General features: G+C 36.6%; 1 protein-coding gene across 2 annotated transcripts in view; it reads left to right on the top strand.

The window, feature by feature from the left end:
* Positions 1 to 26,267, top strand: part of LOC121731058 — a 273,136-nt gene that overhangs the window by 72,301 nt on the left and 174,568 nt on the right. For both annotated transcript variants that reach the window (XM_042120377.1, XM_042120376.1), the window contains exons 2-3: positions 3,791 to 4,685; positions 4,868 to 5,053. In XM_042120377.1, coding sequence (XP_041976311.1) covers positions 4,034 to 4,685; positions 4,868 to 5,053 — 838 coding nt within the window. In that variant the 5' untranslated portion in view covers positions 3,791 to 4,033. The remainder of the gene's footprint in view (positions 1 to 3,790; positions 4,686 to 4,867; positions 5,054 to 26,267) is intronic.

Below are 26,267 nucleotides of genomic sequence, written 5' to 3'. Positions count from 1 at the left end.
ACAACAAGTTGACAAATTGAAAATGGATTATAGTTTTTTTTATTGAATCTAAGATACTATTAGACAATGCTTACACGGCCAGTCTGAGATCAGCTAAGTCCCAGAGACAAGAGTTGAAAAAAAAATGATAAAGTCAATATTTTTTTAGAAAGTATAGATAGTAGTCCTAATGTCGTTGAAACTAAGGTCGAATTTCGACCATTGGGCGATCTCTAGTTAGTATGAATCGGTGTAGTAATGTCTACGAGATGCCAGCAACTTTGCAGTTATTCGTTGTAAAAACTTATTGTATAGTGTATATAATACCCCATTCAGGTACAAAAAGTTGACAGAAACAAAGTACAGCTTTACTGTGATAAGCAGCAAAACTACGTGACTTTTCCTATGAAAAAAGAAAGCCTTTCCCTTTTCTTTTTTCAATGATATATTGGGCCATATATCTCTTTAAATTTATATGAAGCCTAAATAATCCAAATTAAATATTTAAACTAAAATATTGAGTCGTAAAATAAGTTGATCCCCGAAGCATTAATATTTTGACAGTGCAGACGGCGGGACACCTCCGTAAATCAGAATTATTGTACATTGCGCATTTTAAAACAAACACTGCAATTTATAACGCTTAGCTCTTCATACTCAAAATAACCTTTAATCTAAATTATTTTCTTCAGACCCAATTTCACCAACCTCTGTTTGTTAAATCCTAACAAGGCATTACTTAACGGACCTTGGAAAATTAAACAGACTGTTTAAATACTTATGTCCCACAGTAAAAATTTAACAGCGGATTAGTAAATGCAACGATAAGTGAACAACGAGTGAACAATCAATTCGTTCATTCTTGTTACAAGGCGACGAAATTGCAATATACAAGATTAATACGACATGTTTGCTGCAATGTGTCACTTTCTTCCATAGTTATAGTATAATCGTAAATAATGCGACCAAATTAAAATATCACTGATCGCTTACATTTGTTACGCTATAATAGTTCTTCTTAATTTACCAGGTTAATAATTATTATCTGTCAAAGCTGAAAACATGAATCATAATACAAACTTTTATTTACATATTTCGGTTTGGTAATTTTGATACAAGTTAGTATATTTGCAATGTCAAGGAAAATCCGAAGGCTGAATTTTTGACAAAGTGAAAATAAATAATTATTCATAACTATGAAAATAATTAATAATAAGGACGTAGCGGAAACATGGCGGAAAGACTCAAAAGTCAAAACAGATTCTTTTATTGATATTGCATATTATTGTCTTTGAAAGTTGTTATTTTGACTCATATAACAGCCTGTTAAATATTTAACGGACCTCCATAGCAGAAATTAAATTTAACACCGTGTTAGGTGATTTAACATGACATTAGGGCATGGTGGATGGTGGTGGTCGATAGCTCTAACAGGCCATTAACTGATTTAACAAGCCATTATTTATTTAACATTGCTTGATGAAACTGGGTCTAAGCCTTATTATATTTTAACGTATTGACTGAAGGCTTACAATTTGTCCTGGATTTTTTTTTAATAGGTACATACAAATAATTGGTTAGTGATACCATAATATTTGTTGTAGCATAAAAAATGTTTTTCGCAACAACTCCTTACTGGATTTACAAAATTCTTTCACATTTCTGAACCTGAATTTCTCGGGAATATAATATTTATTGTAAATATTGGCTTTCAGAGGAGCGTATCGCAAGTTTATGGTGGAATGAAAATCACAGTGTCGCGAAATACAAAGTGGTGCTTGTGAACCCTCGCCATTGTTTTGGCACTTGACCTGCTTATCTCGCTTACTCTATCGGCCCACTCGCTTGTTTTATATTAAAAGTCAACTGTTTAGTAATTTACATGTTTTGATACAAGATTAAGTGGAGATTATTCTTTATAAGTAGTTTTAAAGCGTAGACTAAGAGCGAAGCCACATTTTGCCACGTGATACAGAATTACGGGTTAATTTTTGCAAGTAGTTTTGAGACCCTAAGGGCGAAGTCACAGAGTTGTTACGTGGCATCTAGTCCAATAAAATTACGGCTCAAAATGGGTTAAATAAACATGAACGAACACAGTTTGGGGATTTTAAGGATCGATAGGGGGGTGTATTTTGAGCATAAATTCCAATTTGAGGGGTTCTACTGAGGTCAGCTCAAGGTCATTTCGATGGAAACGCGTTTAATTCGATATCTTGAGAATGATCAGTGTTAGGCAAAAAATTTTAAGACCTTTTCTCTTCCAAATTAAATTTACTAACTTTTTTATGTGAAACTTTTTTTTAACATTAATATTTTTCAACTTATTACTCCTGAATACACACCCCTATCGATCCTTAAATCTATCGATCCTCAGAATACACACCCCTATCGATCCTTAAAATCCCCAAACTGTGTTCGTTCATGTTTATTTATTTCGTAATTTGATTGGACTAATCTTCGTAAAGATAAAGTACCTGGATGACCGAGCTTTATCGACTCGGTATAGCAAACACTCATTGACTTCGTGTTACTTAATAACGCCATCTGCTGGTCGTTAAGACAATTAGTTGCTAACAAAATAGTATTATTATTCGCCAATAGATGCCAGGAAGAGTCATATTTTTCAGTTTATCGATTATCGATAAAACACGAATAAAAAGACATTTTCTGAAAATGATTCCTAGCTAGATCGATTTATCGCCCCCGAAACCCCCTATATACTAAATTTCATGAAAATCGTTGGAGCTGATTCCGAGATTCCAATTATATACGAGTATATAGATATAATTATACAAGAATTGCTCGTTTAAAGATATAAGATAAGATAGGAATATATGTCACATGTGACATATTATCTGTGTCACTTATTTTTACCGAAACAAAACCGTAGAATCAATGGCTTAGCTGCCAAAACAATATTGAAATAATAATATGTATATTTATCTAAATATTAATATATTGAAATTATGATATTATACACTATACTTCAGATGCTATTGATTGACCGTAAAGCTCTGCTAAATAAACTTTTAGTGTTTTGGCAAACTTTCAAACGATATAAGCTTTACCGGGAGTTAAGCTCTACCATGTACATAGGCGAAAAGGTTACACAAACTGGAAAAGTAAAGTAACCTAAGTGAATTACGAACTTTAAATTGACATAACAGCTATTGGCTGTTATTCTACTTACTCGATGTAGCAATATCTCTAAATTTGAATCTATCACCATAATGTTATTTCCCTAGTCATAATATATAATAGCTGTAAGGATAGGGTTGCCATCACCCAAATTCCCTTCGCCGGTCAGGCACGACAAGATTCCCGGACATTTGGCCGAAATGTGGTTATTTCCCCGGACACCTCTTAAACAGTATTTACGATAACGTCTTGCCAATTTTTGCTTTTTCAACAAGAATTTGTAAAAATCTAACTCAAGTCCGTGCAAGAAACCGTGTGTATGATTGGCGAGTTTTTATATTTCGTTTGTTGCTGCATGACTAAAAAGTTAAATTTCTCTCATCAAAAGTGTTTGGATTTCACCCGGACACTTTTTAAAAAACCGGCCGGACGCACCCCGGACGCCCTTCAAACTAGGACAAATCCGGGGAAACCCGGACGGATGGCAACCCTATGTAAGGATCACAAAATTTATATTTATATTAAAATATACCTTACTCGGATTAACAGCTATTTCTAATAATTCTATCGTACTATCCTTGGTATAAGTTTAACCTGTTTAACTTTTAGGTACGTCTTATCCCAATTATTGCTACTTATATTTTACCCAGTTTTCCTTTTGTTTCTGTAGGATGAAGATTGACACGCCGAAGACGTTATACTTAGAAGATATCCCTACCTCCTTAAATGGCTCAAAATTTATCCTATGAAACATTCCTCGCATCTTCCAAGTCTCAAAATCACAAACATTCCACGATAGTCTTATCTCGTCGCAAGCAGTAAAAGACTTCAGTGACCGTAGAAGTGTCAAAGTGACCGCGCGAGATCCTCTTCGGAGGGCGCGAGGGGCCGGCGCGATGCGGTCTCGCGCGGGATGTACGTGATATACCCGGCAGAAGAAGTAGTTTCCCTGACTTACGCCGTCCAAGCGCTGCCCCGCCCGCGGCAGCGCCCCACGCTCGACAACATCCTCGGGCCGCCGCCGCCCGCGCCGGACCGCGCGCCGCCCGCCCCCACCCCCGCCCCCGCCCTCGCAGCGCCCGCCCCGCCCCCTCCCAAAACGGCGCCTCCGGAGAGCGCGGAGCGCGCGCCGGCCTCGCCGACGCCGTCGCTCGAACGGCCGGCAAAGCTGCGCGAGCGCACCAAAGCCAAGTTCCTCAAGAAGCTGGGCCGACAAGAGAACAACGAGTTCGGGAAGATAGTCCGCACGCCCGCCCCCGATGAGTTCGAGCTGCCCGCCCCGCTGCCGACGCCGGCGTTCTCGCGGAAGAACATCTTCGATCGGGACTTCGACGCGCTGTTCGAGGTGGCGAGCACGCCGGAGTTCACGGCCAACATCCGCATGGTGACGCCGGAGCCGGACCGGCGGTCGGATGTATCGGCCGCGCACTTCCCGTCGCCGGCCTCGTCGTCGCTGGCTCTGCTGCCCCCGCGCCCACACTCCGAGCCCGCGCCCCGCTCCTCCCCCACGCCCTCCCTCCAGACCTCGCTCACCACGCCCCCGTCGCACCGGTCGTCGTTCGAAGGTTTCTGAGTTTGCGAGTGGCCCGTTAAAGCCCTAACCAACTAACGTGTGCACCATCTCCATCCTCGGTTTGAATTAACCACTAACGACTAACCGCGTGATAGATTAAGGTTGTAAATAAGTTTTGACCGTAAGTTTCTTAACTTAAAAGCGTTGTTTGTAACATATTTTAATTATTGACAGGATCGAATTCGAAGCCGAAGAAAGTTAGTTTCTTCCGGAGGAAATCTAAACAGAAGGAGCCATCTCCGGTCAGAACGATGATGCCCCAGCCGTCCATCGAGATGGCTCTGCGGGAGCTCACGCACCCCGCGCACAACGAACAACTCAAAAACCAGCAGCAGGTCACCTTCAAATTAGTCAAAACAGGTGAGTCTCATTTAATTATTTTTGAAAAGAAAATTGCAGCGTTTCTTTGAACATGATAAAATAGAAGTAGTAAACTAAAGCAGCGAAGGACTGTATTGTTGCAAGTTGACCGACTACTGAATGCTGGTCCTAATATAATACTCTATTTACGCTTTCATTTCACTTTATGAGTGCCCGAATAAAGGAAAAGTCAAGTATTTTAACGGAAAACTGTGATTTAGCGTCACCCCAGTGCGATAAAAATACAAAACCGTAATCTTTTCGCGTGTAACGTACACTATCTCGGATACGAAAGTTATTCCTTTTTATCCCGCCCCAGACGAATTTTCGATTTACGTTGCTTATGTTTGCTTTCCATACGATTTATGTAAAGAAACGCCTATATTCAAATATCAGTTTGTATATATATATTCAATATGTTAAAACGCTACTTTTGCGTAGCATAGTAACTGTTTAAAATGTCTTACATGAAATTGACCCTACAAAGTTCTTGCCTTTTAAATTCTAATGCCATTCATACAAACCAACAAAATAAAACGCTTATTAAACCCTCTGTTATTATACTTCTTATAATCTAATACTTGTTATAGGTAATATCTAAAATTCTAATAATAAAGTATCATAGACATCAAAGCCGGCTCAAAGTATATTAGGCAAAAATATTATTATTTACTATGAAAATGTTACCAAACCTTTAAATATCCAAGCGACATAAATTAAGGTATGTTTGTCCCTTAGCACAAACAGAAAATTCTCTTTATATTTCAATTTCCCGGGAACTCGTGTACCGTGTACGAAATAAAACAAACGGCTTATATTTGTATTAGGAAATAATGTAAACGTGTTTGCAAAGTTATTTATTTGTTTTCGATGTTTATATTCTTGAACCAATGTGACCGATCCCAAAATAGCTATCGGGATAATAATCATCATCATTATTATTATAAGCCAATGTGTGCCCGTTCCATGTCTGTCAATTATATTTTGACAAACTTAACTAATAAAATATTTTTACAAATGCAAATTTTTTTGTTTCAAATCTATTATGCTTAACGATTTCATCATTGCTATAATTTTAACCGGTTTACAGATACTGCACTTGCCTTAATCCAACGATTTTATCCAGTTTTAAATTCGATATTTTTTGCTGGGGGACTTTGCTCAAGCAATCAACAAGTCTATAACTAATCCAGCGGCCAATCAATCCGATTTCCGACCGACTGCTGATCAAAGGCAAACAACTTTTAATTTATCAGGAAAATTGCATAAATCGGAAAACATTCACTTGTTTCTGACGTTGCATTACAAAATTGACGTACGGAGCCCGAGAAATGCTAAATGGAGGTTAAATTCAACTGCGTGCAATATCGAAAAGTTAACTCAGTACCTTGATTCTACTATCCAATGCAGTTTCGTTTTTTGTGCGATCCTCTGCGTATATTTGTCTGCCCAAACAATTGCCAATATTTTTTTAAACGAGTAAACAGGTCACCTGATGGAAAGTCGCTCATGGACACTTGCAACAACAGGAGCGTTGCCGGCAATATATACAAAAAATTTCATATTAACGTCACAAAAATGTTATGGCACTATCAAAGAAATTCATAGGCATAGATGGCGGAGCTGCTTAATTTAGTAGGGTTTTGTCAATGTCAGGTGACAGAGCACGACTAACATTTAACTCGACCAAAATCGTAAGCCTGTACGCAAATTACGTTTAACCTCCATTGATTTACAATCAAATTCAATGATGGACGATGGTATTCAACATTTTACGTTAATAGCACATTTTGTGATTCGATAGGAAAGGGTAAAGGGACTGGAACAAGGGATAAAGCTGCATTAATCTGTAACGATAAATTTTAAATTTGGCTCATTTTAGTTTTAAAATGGTCTGGAAATCGACCAGGAAAAGTTTATATTAGAGGAGAAGTAATACCAAGTTCACCGGGTTGTGTTGCATAAAGAGTAGAATCGGGGTTGACCTGTCTATTAATTCATTTGTTATTTTGACAGCAGCTGCATGGGAAAAGCTTCATTTCAATTTGTCGGATTCAGTTTGAGAAACGGAATATAAAGAAAAATATTGAGGTTGTTTATTTTACTTCAAGAACATTTTTTAGTTATGCTAATTTTTAACACGGCTCTCCGGTCTTTTAAACCAATCATTTAAATTAAGTTACAGGGAAAAAACAAAATTATCCTCATTAACTTGGCATAGTTCATCTATAAATAATTATCGTGTGACAATGTAAGTTGTAACTTTAAATAAAATAATTAAAAACACGAACAAAACAAAAATAGGTCAGTAGCCGCCAAACCTTATAAGTCAACAAAATTGATCGGATAATAAAAGGTAAACTTCAATTCTCTTTTCTTCCAAAAAAAATACAAATCGATTATGGTGACGGCACGGTCTTTCCCACGGTTCTTTGGTGCCTTGAAAACACAGTCAAGAAAGCCTTCAGTTTTACTTACTGTAACTTATTAAAAGCTGTCCTTGCCATAGTCTTGATTTACATACGATATTTTCTGAGAATTCAAAATATATAAATCTTCTGTTGAGGTTTAGGAACTCCTAGATATATTATACTATCTACAGTATCTATTTCATGGTGACAGATGTTAGTACAAAACATAGGTTTTTATGAAGATTACTTTTCATCTCATTGAAAATACATGAACATTGAACATACAGTATTACATATTTTTATTAATTTAAAATAATATTGTAAATGCGTAAGTCTTTCTGTTTAGTACCTCTACAAGACTCTACACGGTTAAGCCACTGATTTAGATTGGTATGGGTACTTTTAGACCCGGAAATGTTAATAAATGGACATTAGGTTGTATTCATTATTATTATCGCGTAAAATTTTTATCTCAATAATTGAGATAAAAATTGATCAATTATTGGGCATAAAGGTTGCTGATAAAACAGTTGTCATTTCTGTCGAACTAATCTATTCACGACTGTAGGCGGAAAACTGTGGTTAATGTTTTCGGCAACATAATAAAGCTGTCACTGCTATCTTTGTATCAATAAGCCGCTCGAGATATTGCCTCAGGGAAGTAATTTTAGTACCTTGATTGTACTGTTCCAATTCAACATTAAATGCTACTTCATTTGTTGTCCCATCGAGACAGTTTGACATAAAATGTCAGATTTATACGAAGTTCAGACTGAATAAATGTTGCATAATAGGCGCGATGATTTTCTACTACTTCTCGTATGACGTATCTGCTAAGTATTGACATACGGTTTTGCTCGATAGTTTTACTCCAAATCGAGCAATAACCACCGTGTGGACCGCAAAACTGACAGCTCGGCTCGCTTCGAGCCGGCTCCGATGGAATTAAATATGTCAAATATGTCATTTCCTTCGATTCGGAGTAAAACTATCGAGCAATGCCGTATGTGAGTACTTGGCAGAGTCCATTTTAAGTGACGAAAAATATAAAAGGTGATTATCTTATTATTATTACCCTTCTATGGTATTTAGGCTATATTTTAATATTTTCATCACTTAAACTCAGGACTCAAACTTTATATCGTCACAAAATCAGGTTCAGCGTTTTAAGTGTTAAAACAGACAAACAGGTGCACAAATAAAGACACACCTTTCTATAATATAATTTACATTTACAGATATTTTGATGTCAAAAATGTTTCATAATACATTTCCCAACACCGCCCCTAGACATGGAATTGGAATTCTTGTTTTAAACAATCCACCTTTGAAAATGTACAAACGTGAGACAAACATGGAATTTCCTTTAAACAGATTCCTAACACTCGTAATACAACTTATTCTATCAGCTCGCGATACTTTTGTTAAAACGTTTTTTCGTATAAAACGTTCGTTTAAATATTAACATGTTTAGTACATTCGAGTAAATATATTTTATTTCGGGAATCTGATGACAGCTTGTAGACATGGCAAAAACGTTTTTTTACATATTTTGACAGTTCTCCATTACCAGCAGCGCTCCGTCCACGTTTATTTAAAGCCTTGGAGCACTATAAATAAAAAAAATCTTTATTTATTTCTTTATGATTGTTTTTTTAGTTTCACATTTTTTTATGAAAATATATACTTTATGCGTAGGCACTTAGGCAGTAGTTTATCACTATGCCAAAAATATTCATAATTACTGATTTTAGTAAAACATATACATATAACAAATAATATTGTCTTAATTTGATCTTTTAGTAGGAATAGTAATATTACATAAATTTGGTTTATTTCTAATAATAACGCATTGTGTATTTTAAAAAACTACCTTCCATAATTTCCGAAACTTTAATTACTTCAATACATTAAATAATTATAAGAAGTCGAAGCAAGACTTTAAACTCATACGACTATTTTACTTTGCAAAGTTTTAATTAAAGAAAGTTTTTCAAGTACTTAGTAAAGTTTTATGAACTTGCTACTGTATAGACAAATGAATTTGAAAAAATTGGTTAAAAATAGAGTATCTTTAATGATAGACTAGATGACTTTTTCGCACCGTTTCCTGGACTTTCATGAATATTTCAAGACTTAAATTTGGCAAATCGATTCAGCCATTCCCGAGATTTAGCGAGACTAACAACATTGTAATTCAAAGTTAAAACGGCTTTTACAATATCATAACACCATAACAACAATGTTCCTGTTTTGTACATTAATTTAGACTCTTAACCTTCCCTTGCAAAAGTACTCCAAGTGTACTCTACATAATACACGTGGGTACGGAATAAAACAGAAGCCCACACGACAAATACACAATGGGAAAAAAGTTTCCAAACATACAACGGAACACGTGCGTTTTGTCTACAAGCCTTTTTGGGTTTCACGTTATGTTTATATATTCGAAATTTTTGTTGCGCAATTTGCCAGTTGTTTTTTTTTCTGAGATACGGTACCTACACCGAGGACTCATAAAGATTGTTTTTACAATAGCTGCCAAATCCCAACATTAGTTAATTTGATATAAAGTAACAAGAAATACCAAATGCACAATCGACATCAATCATAAAGGAATAATAATATGGCACTTAACATTAGGAATCACTCGTTGGTCCATCATGGACCGATATAATTATTTTATTTAGATTGTGTTCTTAGCATATAGACAGATTTACAGTCATGGTTATCATCTACCTGCATGCCCAGATCGATCCATCCAGTGGTTTGGGCTGTGCGTTGATAGATCACTATGTAAGTTAGTCAGTCAGTCATATATTAAGATGGACCAACTTCAAGAATTTCATAGTTATATTGCTAGCGAAAAAGGACATAAAAAAAGCTACATTTCTTCCAAACGAATACAGTATTATTATATTAGTTCTCTATAAATAAAACCCTTATTAAGAAGTTAATTATGTGGACAAAACATGTTATTAACTCGGAGCCGAGGATGTCGCTTTTAGTGTGGTTCTTCATGGCCAACTGATTTATTTCTTGCGTAAGGAACCTGTCCGCAAAATAAGTTATGTGTAGCAGAATATCTTCAAAATATTAAACAATCTGAATCGAGCCCATGCACACATTGATATGATTTCGTACTAACTTTAAGCAGCCAACAGTTTCTGAAGTTTTCAGACAGGACTTTATCGTTTAAATAGTGCTGTTGTTTGATTGACCGGAGCCAATCAAAAACACTAGTGGATATATTCGTCACGTGCCTGAAATTTGTTTCTTTGGTAAACAAGTTGTATTTAAGCCTTAAATCAAATTTTTAGGCATCAGCTAAGTTACTCTACCGTATGAGATTTATACTGTAAAAGATTGAACGAAATGGACCGATCTCAATTTATCTGAATGTAATCATTCGGGTCATTTGTTAACACGAGTAATTGGGAATAAGAATTTCTATCTTAGATTTCATTTACGCTTATTGAAAATTAAACGATAAAAAATTTACTCAAACGAAGGTATTAATTATTGTTAAAATTTGAAAATCTTTCTTAAAGGGTTTTATTAAATTTTCGTGAATTATACAAAAAATTAACCAGTTTTTCTTGCGGTTTCCCTGGTTTTAAATAATTATGTCTGGCTTGCCGATTCGCTAACGACTTACTTTGCGAGTCAATTAATTATAAAAATTAATTTATTTATTCTTACTGAATGCTTACATCATTATAATGCTTACGAACACTTATACTTAAATTATTATTATTACTAGTATGTTAAGACTCTTAATTAGTCACTCTAACACCCTCATTAATCCATACTTATCATATAAATGGGAAGGTGTGCCCGTCTATCTATCTGTTACTTCTTAAAGCATAAACCGCTGAACTGATTTTCATAAAATGTACAGAGATAGGAGCTTTTGCCCGCGGCTTCGCTCGCGTTAAGAAGTATTATTTGTATAAAAACTTTCATCCCCTATTTTAACCCCTTGGAGGTAGAATTGATCAAAATCCTTTCTTAGCGGATGCCTACGTCATAACATCTATCTGCATGCCAAATTTCAGCCTGATCGGTCCAGTAGTTTGGGCTGTGTGTTATATATATATATATATATATATATATATACATGACGAGATCAAGCGAAACCGCAGCCGGAGGGTTATAGCCTACAGGTGGGGATTGTTAGACCCTCGCTCATGAAATGTTGACTCATTTCAATTTAAGTAACACGGTTTATTGTTTTATGAGAAATATTCGAACGATATACAGGGTGTAACAAAACTTAGTGATAAAACTTTAGGTTGTGTCTCTTTTATAGAGTTCGCTGTGCGAGTATCAGCAATCAAAGAGTATTTTTTTAAACCTTTGTACGGGAAAATTCATGACGCTGCACTGGGGCACTTGCCTATACAATTACCCAAAAAATTTCTTTTTCAGCGTTTACTTTCACAGTAAACTCTAGAATTATACAAGGTGCAATTAAACTTTCCAGCCATTTTTTAGGGCTTACATATCATTAGGAGAGTCCATTTAACCAAAAAAATAGGGTGTTCATTTTTTTACAATAAAATATTTTATCCCACTTAAAATCGTTGCAGAACGGTCACTTCGCGGCAATGAGTAGAGCGGGGGTGACGCGGGGGGGTGGCGGGAGGCCCGTCCGGAATCGGGTCCGAATATATCGGGCCGAAAGGTTTAATTATTGCACCCTGTTAAGGGGACCCATACACATCCAAAAGTATTATCACTTAGGTACTTCTGTTACACCCTTGATCCTGCGTATATTTGAAAAAATGACTAGATTTTTTTAACCACGATGTTGTTTCCTAAACAGTCTCGCCAATATTGGATTAAAGTTAACCCTGGGTCCAGATATGTTAAAATATTTAACACAGGTATATTCACTCGCAATAGCGCAATTAGGCCTAAATTAATAAAAAAAGTCTTTATTTCAGACATAAGTACCTACCCATAATACGATATGTGTAAAATATAACGTAAAATTACAAATAAAATAATGTTAACAATGTTAAGGAGTGGCCATTAAAAAAACACTTTTTATTCTGGTTCATGACGTGAACAGATATCCACCGCACGTACATTGAAATGGTTATTGTAGTAGTCGTCAGAGATAGCCGCGACCCGCGAGTATCCAACAGTTAACCACGTTAAATCGAGCAGCACTATGCCGAGATCTATTCTTCATTTGGGAAAGCTGAACACAGTTTTTTTTTCTGGTAACAACCAGAAAAAAAATCCCTCTTCATAAATATTCAACCTTATTATTACTGTTATTTCACATCTTTCGTATTTTCAGTAAATTAATAAGGTGAATGGAGAGTGGAGACTCTATATTAATTCTATGCGGTGCTTATCTTAACGAGGTGCAACTTAATAACGCTCACACCTTCGTGGCTCCTCGTAAATAACGAATTCTCCACGATCTTGTACAGAGTGGGCAGTAGCAGAATCATTACGACTTTCAGATTCGAATTTTTAAGTTTTGTACAACAAAAAAGCTTATTTCCCAGCAGAAGTTTGTCGATTAAGCTGGGATTTTACCAAACACACATAAAACTTAGTTTTATAAAACATTGTTCCCATTGAACGCGTTCAGTCTGCGACGTAAATCTCGTTTTGTTTCGATTGGATTTCACAAACTTCTTTTGATCGCGATTATTAAATCTAAGTTTACGTGACATCACGCGATTATTTTACATGTTTTCATCATTTTAAAGCCTTTTCAGTTTTATAATTTATTATATATATAGTATATAATATATATAATATAGTATATAATATATTATAATTTAATTACAAAATAGCAAGCAACAATACATAAACTAACGAACGCATGTACGAAAACTGTCATCTTGACATTTCTTTTTTTTTCCGCCATGACAGGGCTTGAACGGGTTTTATAATGTTAAACTTCGGACTTTGGACGTTCAGAAGATAAAACTCGGATTTGCTGTGAACGCGTTCAGTTTATGCTGGTGAAATGCATTTCGATGTTATAATCGCGTTTATACGTTTTGAACCAGTTCAGAGTGCTTTGAACGCGTTCCATTTCTTTGGTGAAATCGCCTAAGAGCTGACGACCAAATATTATAATAATAACTGAGTTTTAATACAGCTGAAGCCAGATGACTGATTTGGTCGCCAGCTCTCTGTCGAATATTATGTTATTTCTAAAATTAAAACCCTCCAATGAATAATATTGCAGTCCTTCACGTTAAATTACTGAAGTAAATTACATTAAACTAGTTAAGGAAATTAAAAAAAGGAAACTGTGCATGTTGTATTTTTAATGTGAGTGATCTTTTGTCTTATTTTCTTCTTTGTTCCATAAAAACCATGCATCCATCTCTAAATTAAAGACTGGTGGGTAACTAACATTTTACAACATATTAAGAGCTATTACTCATTTTTTTCCTTCATAATTTAAACAAACCTTGTGATTTATCTACTTCGTTATTTAGGTAATATAATATATTTTATATCTTTTATGATTTAAAATCATTTCGCGGTCCTAAAGCCTCCACTTTTTCAAATCCATCCATCCATCCTCCATCAAAAAAACGTCAGTTTTCAAATTGTTTTTTTACCCACTTTATCCACTCATGTCTTCAATTCTAAATTCAAAAAGTAGGTTAAAAAAGTCGAGTGTAACGTGGTGTAACACCGCACGTGAAATGTAATTCGGTAAATCGAAAGAAAATGTCGTAAAAGATATTTCAATTATCTACTCGATCGCTTTCTCGTTCGTCTCGATTCTCGAACGAAGGGGAAAAGACGCTGATTGCTCTTACAATTTTATTTTCACAATAAAATTTTAACAAACATTTTATACCTAATATTCAATTATAATACTAACATTGTCGGTTTTTGCAATTCATGGCATTAAATCGTTTTGTAGGAAATAAGAGCTTTGTAAGAAATCTTAAAATGATTTACGATTGGATTTTAACTGCTTGTAAAAAAAAACAAATAAATTAAACTAAAATATATTTATTGATTTGCCGTGTTTCGTAACAAAACTTGAAGTATGGTTTTTGTATTATAAAAAAAAAAATGTTTGATTAAATTTTAAATAAAATAACCAAAAAAACCTTGTACAACGCTCTATCAACGAAAAGTAAGTAGCACCTCATTTAAATATATTTGCACGCAATATCACAATAAAATTGGGTCACCTTACAGTATATACGATGAAGTCATTAATTATATTATTATAATTTATTACCATAACACTCAAAATACTCAGCTAAAAATGAATATACTAGTAAATTACACTGATGACTGAAGGCATTAGGCAATCCTTTGCACCCCAATAATAAATAATAATAGAATCACTAATACACACTATAATATACAAAATCAATTTATGTTTTGGGATTACATTATATGTATAGGCATAACTAAAAGGACAAAAGTATAAGCAATCACAAGTAAAAGCCAACCGATATCATACGTTTTTATCTCCATTAAATTCTTTTGTGCTAAACAATAACGTAATGTCCTAAAAGCTTAGCCAATAGCAGTATTTCTACGACATCGGCTCAGATAGTACGTCTCTCGGCACAATGGAAAAAAGGTCCAAAATACGGATACTGTGCGCGAGACTCAAGTACACTTGCGAAAATCTCACCGTACACGGCCCGAGCTATTTGGCCAGAAACGACGTGCACATTATATACAGGCTGTTCTATCTTATTATATACATTGGGGTTTGGGTCGTGTCCGTGGCTTCGATATACAAATACCTATCCACCTACCGAGAGGATACTATACGATTCACCACACGGAACGATTACTTGACTTGGAACACGACGTTTCCGTCGATCACGGTGTGCGAAATGCCCAACATTGAACGCATTTCAGCGAAAATTCCAGAAATTATACAAGATGACTACAAAATGGCCGCACTGGTGAAAGAAGTGGCGTTCTTTACCGGCGAATGCGAGTCTTGTTTATCCTCGTGCGAGACCGAGGTGTGCTATAATAGTACTGCGCTGATGAGTCCCGTCGTCCGCTCCGAGTGCAAGGAACTCTTCGGTGACTGCACTTGGAATAACAAACCGATGAACTGCTGCCAACACTTCGACCCGATACAAACTGAGTTCGGCAGATGTTATACACTGAATAACAACAATATTTACAGACAAAATAGGGATAACTACCACGTCACTACGGCTAATAGTCGCAAACTTGGCGGGTTGGAGATAAATGTCGCCCAAGAAGTAGAGGTGTTCCTGCATTCGCCGAACGATATTCCGTACTGGAACATAGAGCACGACCGCAGGGTCATCGTCCCCGCCGAGTCCAAGGCGACTATTCTATTCTCCATTCTCGACGTAATAAATGATCCTGAGGTGTCATTAATTGAGCCGGAAGTGCGCCAATGTAGGTTTCCCGACGAGTTGCCCGACGGCTACCTGGGATACAACCTGTACAGTTACTCCGTGTGTATCATTCACTGTCGGATTCAAACGCAGATAGAGCTGTGCAATTGCACCTCTCATTTGTCACCTAAAGAATACAAGACGCGATACTGCAACTTGGAGGGTCTGCAGTGCCTGACGAGGAACTACGAAAAGCTAAAGAATTTGAAGGTGCCAGGATCGGAAGAGGCCGGATTGAACTGCGACTGTCTCTCGTCGTGCGTCGAGTCAGATTATCACATAGTATCGAGAAGGGTGACTCAGTCAAGCGTGGGGTTGTCAGGAAATATAAGATTCGTTCTGAGCAATCGACCTTACGAGCGCGTCACCAGACAGGTCGCCAAAACGGCTTTGGACTTGGTCGTCGCAACGGGAAGTGCATTTGGACTGTTTTTTGGCGGCTCCCTACTATCTATAGTGGAATGGTTTTATTTCATTTGTTTCAAGCAGTGGAAGTATACGAAGGTTTAAAGTGTAATGAAAATCAATCTAATAATAATTAGCAGACCTACCTAGTCTAACCTGCCTCTAAATATTATTATTACGTACCTAATACAATTATTGATTTTAAAGCTTTGTTCATTTAAATGTAGTTTCATAATAAGTAAAAGCATTTTGTACGAAAATATTTTATTCATACACTTCATTTTAACCACCAAAGTTGGAAAGTACTTTATTATTACAAACAAAAGCGATATAGTAGAAAGTTCAGGCGATTAAAAATGTGTGGGAGGCGATACGCGATTATTTCGAGATAAAAACCAATAACAAGTATTTTAAGTTAAATTTCCGACATCTTGGGCCGTTTGTCCACCGCCGCCGTCAGCGGGACGTCACCGACACAAATTCAAATAAAATGACACTCTATGACCCAGGCTATAGATTTCATTTTGCTATACGCCACTACAAAGCAGCGGTGGGGATAGGTCGCTAGAGCCATGTCGGTAGAAAGTGAATTCAGCCAAAAGTCAGCCAAAGCCAAAGGGTCAATAATTCAGACCGCGAAGCGACGCGCAGATAGATTATGTACTGATTTGACAGACTTCAATTGCGTGAGACGTCTTGCAAATCAGTCTAATCCATACACATTTAGGCTGCTTTCCCACTGAAGCGGAGTGGAGCTTAGCGGTGCCGAATTGACAAATCACCATGCTCGAAATCTTTGCTGTCATTCCGCTGAAATAGCACGATTGGTCAATTCGGGCACCGCCAAGCTCCACTTCAGTGGAAACGCAGCCTTAGAAATGCATCGAAGCGCCGCATGGCGGTCTGAATTAACCCAGCCTACAAAATAGATTTCACTTTTTACCCACATTGGTCTAGCAACGCATGCCGCTGCTGCTTTGTAGAGCAAAATGAAACCTATAGCCTAGGTCATAAAGTGTCATTCAATTTGAATTTTTGTCGGCGACGTCCCGGTGACGGTGGCAGTGGTCAAACGGTCTTACAATTGGCATTCTCCCGCAACGCTCAACTTTTGAGATGAGGATAAGTTCGATCCGAAATTAATTAATTTTCTTTAAGGCTTTTATGTCGTATTGTGTTTTAATTGGCTTGCGGGCGCGGTATTGTTTCATTTGTGTGATTTTATTATAATATTATGATGATTTAGATTTTAGAACTTCATTAAACTTTTGGAGTATTTTGCTTTTTTTACCAGTGTTTTATTAATCTTTTTTCAGTGATGTAGTTATATTATGTAAAAGTTATATTACATATACCTACATATTATACTTCCTATCAACCCAACATAAGACAAACACAACACAAAAATAAATATCTAATAATATACAGACATAACAAAAATATTTATTGAAAAAAACTATTTTACAAACTTTTCCTTCCTGTGCAGAATCAATTAAAGTTAACGAAGTGCCTAGAGCCGTCCACGTAAGTTAAAGATTTCTTAGGTAGATTTTTATTGTTCTAAAATTTTATTAGTCTACGTACGGCAAGCTAAAGATAAACCTCATTTTATATAGATATCACATTTTCCTTACTACATAAAATATGTGAATACTTTCAAAGTAAAAATAAAAATTATGGCATATTTAGTAATAATATTATTTGCCGGTGTAAGTCCCAAGAGCCGTAACGGCATATATTATGTAAGTATGTTATGTAACTTGAAAATGTATGATGTTATGCTGTGCTCCCCAGTCCCCAGGTACGAATACGATAATACCTACTTGTGCGATATTTGAGTTCTTACAAACATACTATGAAAATATCGTGGTCCGGTGGTTCATAGCCGTGGCTCTTGACTTGGAGATCGTGGGTTCGAATCCCGCGTTTGGAAACATGTTATTTCCAAGTTTCGCTAGGACAATGCAGGTTGACCACCTGATTGTCTGACAAGTAAGATGATCCATGCGTCGGACTCGGATGGGTATGTCAAATGTCGGTCCTGTGCCTGATCTCTCGCCAGTCGTGTCGATCTTCCGTCCCACTGGGTTATGAGAGTAAAGGAATAGAGAGTGCTCTTGTGTACTGCACACACACCTAGGCACTATAAAATTACCCCTGCGTAACTGGCTTGGTTTCAATGAAAACGGTCACCGTCACCGAAACCGTTGTGGGAGTTATTATTAATATTATTACTATGAAAATAGTATGAAATTTACATTACACAAAATATTGTGGTTTTTCTAAAAAGTATTAGGCTAGTAGAATTTACTGCAACCCCGTGTGCGTAAACTAGGGGCCCGTGCTTTGTAGCATTATGTTCTTGATCTGCTGAGCATACTGTGCGGAATTTTATAAAAATCGGCCATTTGTCTGAAAAAAAATTTGTATAACGACAAGCATTGATTACCACAATAAAGGTATCATTCTCATAATCAAGGTATCATTAATTCATTACCTAGCTATGAGTAATTTCACCCACATTTGATAAATTAGATAAGTGTCACTCTTCAAAACTACATCAAAACCACATTATAATTTACAGCCCTTAAACTTTATAAGCCATTCATGACATTCCCTTTACGGTATCTTGTAAAGGGAATTCAGTAACTGATATGGATAATTTATTATGACGACACGGAGGCTAAGAATTAAGATAGTTATGTAATTCGCAAAATTACATTACATGCAGTCTTTGCAACATTACAAAACATTTTTATTTCTACCTAGATGACCCGGTGAACTTTGTTTCATTTTTCTCCTAAAATAAACCTTCCTTGGACCTTCACAAATATTTCACCTTTGAAACTGCTTATGAGTGCAGCACAGTTCCAATACGAAATCTGATGTGCACAGTGCACACTACCTTCCTTTGATACGAATCCTACTCAGCGTGAGTGACAGACCTTTGTAACCTACAAATACGAAAAACACTACTATTTTTGTATCTTTGCGACGTAGTTTTGCGGTAAAATCACAAAGGAATTAGTGAGTGTCGGTTTTACAAAAATGGTTTCACATTAATAATATATTTTCCTTCATGGTTTGTACAAAAATCATTGAATACATTTCAATATACAATGTACCCAAATTACGAAACCAATTTGCCAATATCTCAATACATCGATGACAAAACGACCAAAGAACGAAATTCTAAATTTGTGAACAACAATAACAACGCTGACCCGAGGGGAAAAGGGATTAAAGGAATGGAAAAAATTGTGAGATTTTGTATTGTTGGCTCCTTCAAAGGTTGGATTAATATTAGGACACAAAACACCAAAATTATATTATATACATTATATATATATACATATACATATAAATAAAATTGGAGTGTCTCTTTGTCATATTGAAATAACCGTTTTTTACTACACGCATAATATGAGTATTTAGACGGTACATACACCAAAATAACAATTTTTAGAATTTCTGTCTGTCTGTTTGTTCCCGCTAATCTACGAAATGGCTGGACCGATTGGCAGATAGCTGATGTAATAAGGAGTAACTTAGGCTACTTTTTAACCGACTTCCAAAAAGGAGGAGGACATACTTTTACTTTTTTTATTTTTTACCTATGTATTTTACATTTTGCTGACGCGGACGAAGTCGCGGGTAACAGCTAGTATTATATATGTTTTGCTATGGCATTATAGGATTAAGCTCGTTGCGAATACAAAGATATTCTTTGTATTCTAGTATATTATTCTTAAAATGAAAACTTTGTTAGCGTCATTGTGCTCTTTTTTATTGGGTAATGCACGTAACTGGTCGAGAATTTGTAAGATGGAGATACAGGAAACTACGTAGGACCGGAGGTAAGTATTACTTATTAGTTATTAGGTATCTGTAGGTAGGAAAAGGGAGGCTTTTAAGTTTTACCTCAGTTTGTCATGTTTGTGTACAAAATGCACAACTTAATGCTGTGCAAATCATTTTTTTCTGAATATACCGAAATTTAATGCCAATTCAAAACCATTTTATTCTGAAAATACCGAGATAATAATTTACACCTACATACTAATTTAATGCGCAAATCATATTTTTTACATTTCTATCTTTATAATTAAGTTAAATACATATCATTTGAAGTCAGTCAAAAAGGGGAGAAACGGAATTGAAAGGCAGCAGGAACGAAATTTATTTTATTATATTAACTCGATCTCAGCTGTTTCGTTCATGATGCGTGAAGGAAAACCACGCTCACGTCCATTATGGGTAAATGGGTAAATGGAATTAGTGACCCATTTGAGTGTCGGTCGTGTTTTAAGTCACGAAATTATTGAATACTAGCTGTTGCCCGCGACTTCGTCCGCGTGGACTTTAGTTTAAGTATATAGTTGTTCCCGTACATCGATTGAGTCGTTTACGCGCAAATCAGAAAAGTATATTGTGTGGGAACCGCACTTTTTTCCAGGACTAAAAACATTCCTTGTCCCAGATTCAAATTAGTATCACCAATCTCCATGCCAAATTTCATCAAAATAGATTAATAGCTTAGGCGAGAATCATAAAAGTTTATTGTGCGGGAACCGTATACTTTCCGGGATAAAAAGTATCCCATGTCCTTTCCCGAGACTGAAAGTATTGCCATACCAAATTTCATCAAAATAGATTGATTAGTTTAGGCGATAATCATAAAATTTTATTGTGCGGGAACCGTACATTTTCCGGGACAAAATAAAAAATTAGTATTCCTTGTCCTTTCCCGAGACTCAAAGTATCTCCATACCAAATTCCATCAACATAGATTGAATAGTTTACGCGCAAATCATAAAAGTATATTGTACAGTAACCGTACATTTTTCCGGGACTAAATGTATCCTATGTTCTTTTTCGGGACTCAAAGTATCTTTGTACCAGCTGCCATTGTAGCAAAATGAGTCCAGCCGTTTACGCGTGATGTCGTGACGCCCGAAATACAACGTTCCGCGCAGCTTCTACCGCGTAACTTAGATATTTCACAGACAAATTAGTCCAAAAAAAATTGCCTATGATCCTTGACGTGGTCTACTTCTTATCTGTGCCAAATAACAGAAATATTTCCCTAGTAGTTCGTGAGATAAGTCCTTTCAAATAATTTCCCCCGTTTTTTTTCACATTTTCATCAATTTCTTCGCCCCTATTAGTCTTAGCGTAATTAAATATAGCATATGGCCTTCCTCGATAAACGGGCTATCTAACACTGAAAGAATTTATGAAATCGAACCAGTAGTTCCTGAGATTAGCGCGTGCAAATAAGCCATTTTAAATAATTTCTTCCGTTTTTCCACACTTTCCTCTATTTCTTCGCTTATATTAGTCTTAGCGCAATAAAATATAGCCTATAGCCTTTCTCGATAAATAGGCTATCTAACACTGAAAAAAATTATTCAAATCGGACCAGTAGTTCCTGAGATTAGCGCGTTCAAATAAGCCCTTTCAAATAATTTCCCCCCGTTTTTTCCACACTTTCCTGTATTTCTTCGCTCCTATTAGTATTAGCGTAATAAAATATAGCCTATAGCCTTTCTCAATAAATGGGCTAGCTAACACTGAAATAATTTTTCAAATCGGACCAGTAGTTCCTGAGATTAGCGCGTTCAAACAAACAAACTCTTCCCAATTATAATATTAGTATAGAAGATGTCAGTTACAACACTTTGTCTGTTACCGAAATTAAATTGTTAAAAGTTTAGGGTGTTGTGGTATTTGCTGGATATGTAGGACATATCAGTAAATAAGGAATTTCAGAATAAGAGGCCGTACCACGAAACCGTTTTGAGACTCAAACAATCTAACGAGAATGCCGCGTCCTACTCTAACACACGTGAAATGACGTTGTTAGAGCGGGATGCGGTATTCTCGTTCGATATTTGAGTCTTAAAACGGTTTCATTGTAGGCCTACTATACAGCATGACAGTATGCACAATCCCACCACCACACCAGCACCGACCAAATGTTTGACAAACAATCAGCCTTGGTTTTATAACTAGGCAGCTCAGTGTTCGGCAGCATCCATAGAGGCCCTACAGATCTCGTACATGGAGTGGTGTAAATAAAGTGGCCAATCACTACAGTTGAAAAATGTGAATTCGACACTGCACTGCAATGAATAAGCTGGGGGGTGAGCCAAAATCTTTTCGTTTTCGCTTCGTTATAGAATCGCCGATGAAAATGTATGGAATTGACTTAAGCGTTCGTTAATATGACGTTGACGTTCGACTCGTCTTATGCCGGCTCTTGATATAGGCGAACGCGTTGGCCAACGCGTCTGCAGACGCGTTGGCAGTGCGCTTGCAACGGCGTTTGTGAGTAATCCACACATAGGAAGGTCGTTCAGTATGCTTTGGATCGCGCCAATGTGCGGACGGATTCAAAATGCATGTTTAGTCGCTAACAGCTGCAGCTGTTTATTTATTCACAGCTTATAATTACTTTGTAAATGTGGACAAGAAAAAGTTTTTAAAGAGTATTCTGGAAATAAATAAATAAAAGGCGAGAAAACGTAACAAACAAAGAAATAAACTCACTTTTACATAATATTTTATAATATTAAAATAATATAAGTAATTATTTTATTACCTACTTATCATTTATTAAATTATTACATACAAAAATTATTACATATTATAATAATTATCATAATTATAACTCCGGGCAAACTGATCGCGCGGCCTATGTGTGGATGGAGCGCGAAGCTTGCGACAAATGTCCTTTGATCTTTTGCCGACATTTCCGACCCGCGCGGCAAGCTCGCAGACGCGTCGGCCAACGTCTAAATACCTACGGCCAACGCGCGAACGCCCGTTCTACACATTGGGCCAACGCGTCTGCAGACGCGTTGGCCAACGCGTTCGCCTATATCAAGAGCCGGCATTATGCCGGCTATATCAAGAGCCGGCATTATGCCGGCTATATCAAGAGCCGGCATTATGCCGGCTCTTGATATAGGCGAACGCGTTGGCCAACGCGTCTGCAGACGCGTTGGCCCAATGTGTAGAACGGTCGTTCAGTATGCTTTGGATCGCGCCAATGTGCGGACGGATTCAAAATGGATGTTTAGTCGCTAACAGCTGCAGCTGTTTATTTATTCACAGCTTATAATTACTTTGTAAATGTGGACAAGAAAAAGTTTTTAAAGAGTATTCTGGAAATAAATAAATAAAAGGCGAGAAAACGTAACAAACAAAGAAATAAACTCACTTTTACATAATATTTTATAATATTAAAATAATATAAGTAATTATTTTATTACCTACTTATTATTTATTAAATTATTACATACAAAAATTATTACATATTATAATAATTATCATAATTATAACTCCGGGCAAACTGATCGCGCGGCCTATGTGTGGATGGAGCGCGAAGCTTGCGACAAATGTCCTTTGATCTTTTGCCGACATTTCCGACCCGCGCGGCAAGCTCGCAGATGCGTCGGCCAACGTCTAAATACCTACGGCCAACGCGCGAACGCCCGTTCTACACATTGGGCCAACGCGTCTGCAGACGCGTTGGCCAACGCGTTCGCCTATATCAAGAGCCGGCATTATGCCGGCTATATCAAGAGCCGGCATTATGCCGGCTATATCAAGAGCCGGCATTATGCCGGCTCTTGATATAGGCGAACGCGTTGGCCAACGCGTCTGCAGACGCGTTGGCCCAATGTGTAGAACGGTCGTTCAGTATGCTTTGGATCGCGCCAATGTGCGGACGGATTCAAAATGGATGTTTAGTCGCTAACAGCTGCAGCTGTTTATTTATTCACAGCTTATAATTACTTTGTAAATGTGGACAAGAAAAAGTTTTTAAAGAGTATTCTGGAAATAAATAAATAAAAGGCGAGAAAACGTAACAAACAAAGAAATAAACTCACTTTTACATAATATTTTATAATATTAAAATAATATAAGTAATTATTTTATTACCTACTTATTATTTATTAAATTATTACATACAAAAATTATTACATATTATAATAATTATCATAATTATAACTCCGGGCAAACTGATCGCGCGGCCTATGTGTGGATGGAGCGCGAAGCTTGCGACAAATGTCCTTTGATCTTTTGCCGACATTTCCGACCCGCGCGGCAAGCTCGCAGATGCGTCGGCCAACGTCTAAATACCTACGGCCAACGCGCGAACGCCCGTTCTACACATTGGGCCAACGCGTCTGCAGACGCGTTGGCCAACGCGTTCGCCTATTGCCGGCTCTTGATATAGGCGAACGCGTTGGCCAACGCGTCTGCAGACGCGTTGGCAGTGCGCTTGCAACGGCGTTTGTGAGTAATCCACACATAGGAAGGTCGTTCAGTATGCTTTGGATCGCGCCAATGTGCGGACGGATTCAAAATGGATGTTTAGTCGCTAACAGCTGCAGCTGTTTATTTATTCACAGCTTATAATTACTTTGTAAATGTGGACAAGAAAAAGTTTTTAAAGAGTATTCTGGAAATAAATAAATAAAAGGCGAGAAAACGTAACAAACAAAGAAATAAACTCACTTTTACATAATATTTTATAATATTAAAATAATATAAGTAATTATTTTATTACCTACTTATTATTTATTAAATTATTACATACAAAAATTATTACATATTATAATAATTATCATAATTATAACTCCGGGCAAACTGATCGCGCGGCCTATGTGTGGATGGAGCGCGAAGCTTGCGACAAATGTCCTTTGATCTTTTGCCGACATTTCCGACCCGCGCGGCAAGCTCGCAGATGCGTCGGCCAACGTCTAAATACCTACGGCCAACGCGCGGACGCCCGTTCTACACATTGGGCCAACGCGTCTGCAGACGCGTTGGCCAACGCGTTCGCCTATATCAAGAGCCGGCATATATCAAGAGCCGGCATATAACGAAGCGAAAATGAAAAAGTTTCGGCTAAATGGCCTGTAGTCTATACCTACAATGTTCCTTCTTCTCGAACGACTTTTCCAATTATTTAGATAAGGACAAAACATTTTAATAGCATATTATATCTATTGTATTTAATATTTTTGTAAGTTAAGAGGACAATATTTGTCATTTATTTCACTTATGACTTATATAACACTGTCGATGATATTAGTTATTACTTATATCGAAATAAAAGATAACGTTAGGCGAGGGTTGCAGGAAGTTGTATGAACAAGTTAGGCGGCTCCCCTGGGCACGAGCCGAAATAACTTAGTTGATCTTATAATGCGGATATAACCAATGCCTTCGATTTATTTCCTTCGAACGAAAATGTCAAAAATATTTCTTGGTGTGTCCTTTTCCGGCTTACAGGCACAAAAGTTTTCCGTTAAGGCGGGGATTAATCTCAATCAAAAACGATAACCTTGCACACAACCAAAGACCAAGCGTATACGCATCGCAATAAGATTCATTTTAGCTTAGCATAAAACTATAGGTTCTCGGGCGAATCTTCTCTATTTTTCATGTTTTTTTTAATATCTTTGGAAATAAATATTAAGAAACAAAATTGTTCGGTTAAAGAATTTTTAATATGGATTTACTAACAATTTATTCAAATAAAATGTACAATTATCTCAGTTAATACTTATATTTCGATGAAATAGAGTTTTTTCGGAGGTATGTTTGTAAATTAATTACAGCCAAAGTATTACGTTTTATTAAAATGTTTATGGTTTAAGGTATTTTAAATATTGTGCTTTATATCTCATATTTTTTAACACTTCGTTATTATATTGGAACTAGGTAAACCGGGAGTCACGGAATAACAAATTGGGGTTTATCCTCGCCTTAATTATTAACTGGTGATACTTATAATAATTGTAACTTCATTCGTTTATATACTAATATTACAAAATATGTGAAAGTGTGTCTGTCTGTTACCTCTTCAAATACAAACCACTGAACCAACCGATTTTGATGAAACTTACACTATTCCCTAAGTTGAACAAGCAGTTCTGGAAATATTACATACATACGCTTCGAATCGATAACCTCCATTTT

Source organism: Aricia agestis, chromosome 10, assembly GCF_905147365.1.
Source record: "Aricia agestis chromosome 10, ilAriAges1.1, whole genome shotgun sequence".
Classification (NCBI taxonomy): Eukaryota; Metazoa; Arthropoda; class Insecta; order Lepidoptera; family Lycaenidae; genus Aricia; species Aricia agestis.
The sequence above is the reverse complement of the archived record's forward strand: the minus strand, read 5'-3'. Positions and strand labels throughout refer to the sequence as shown.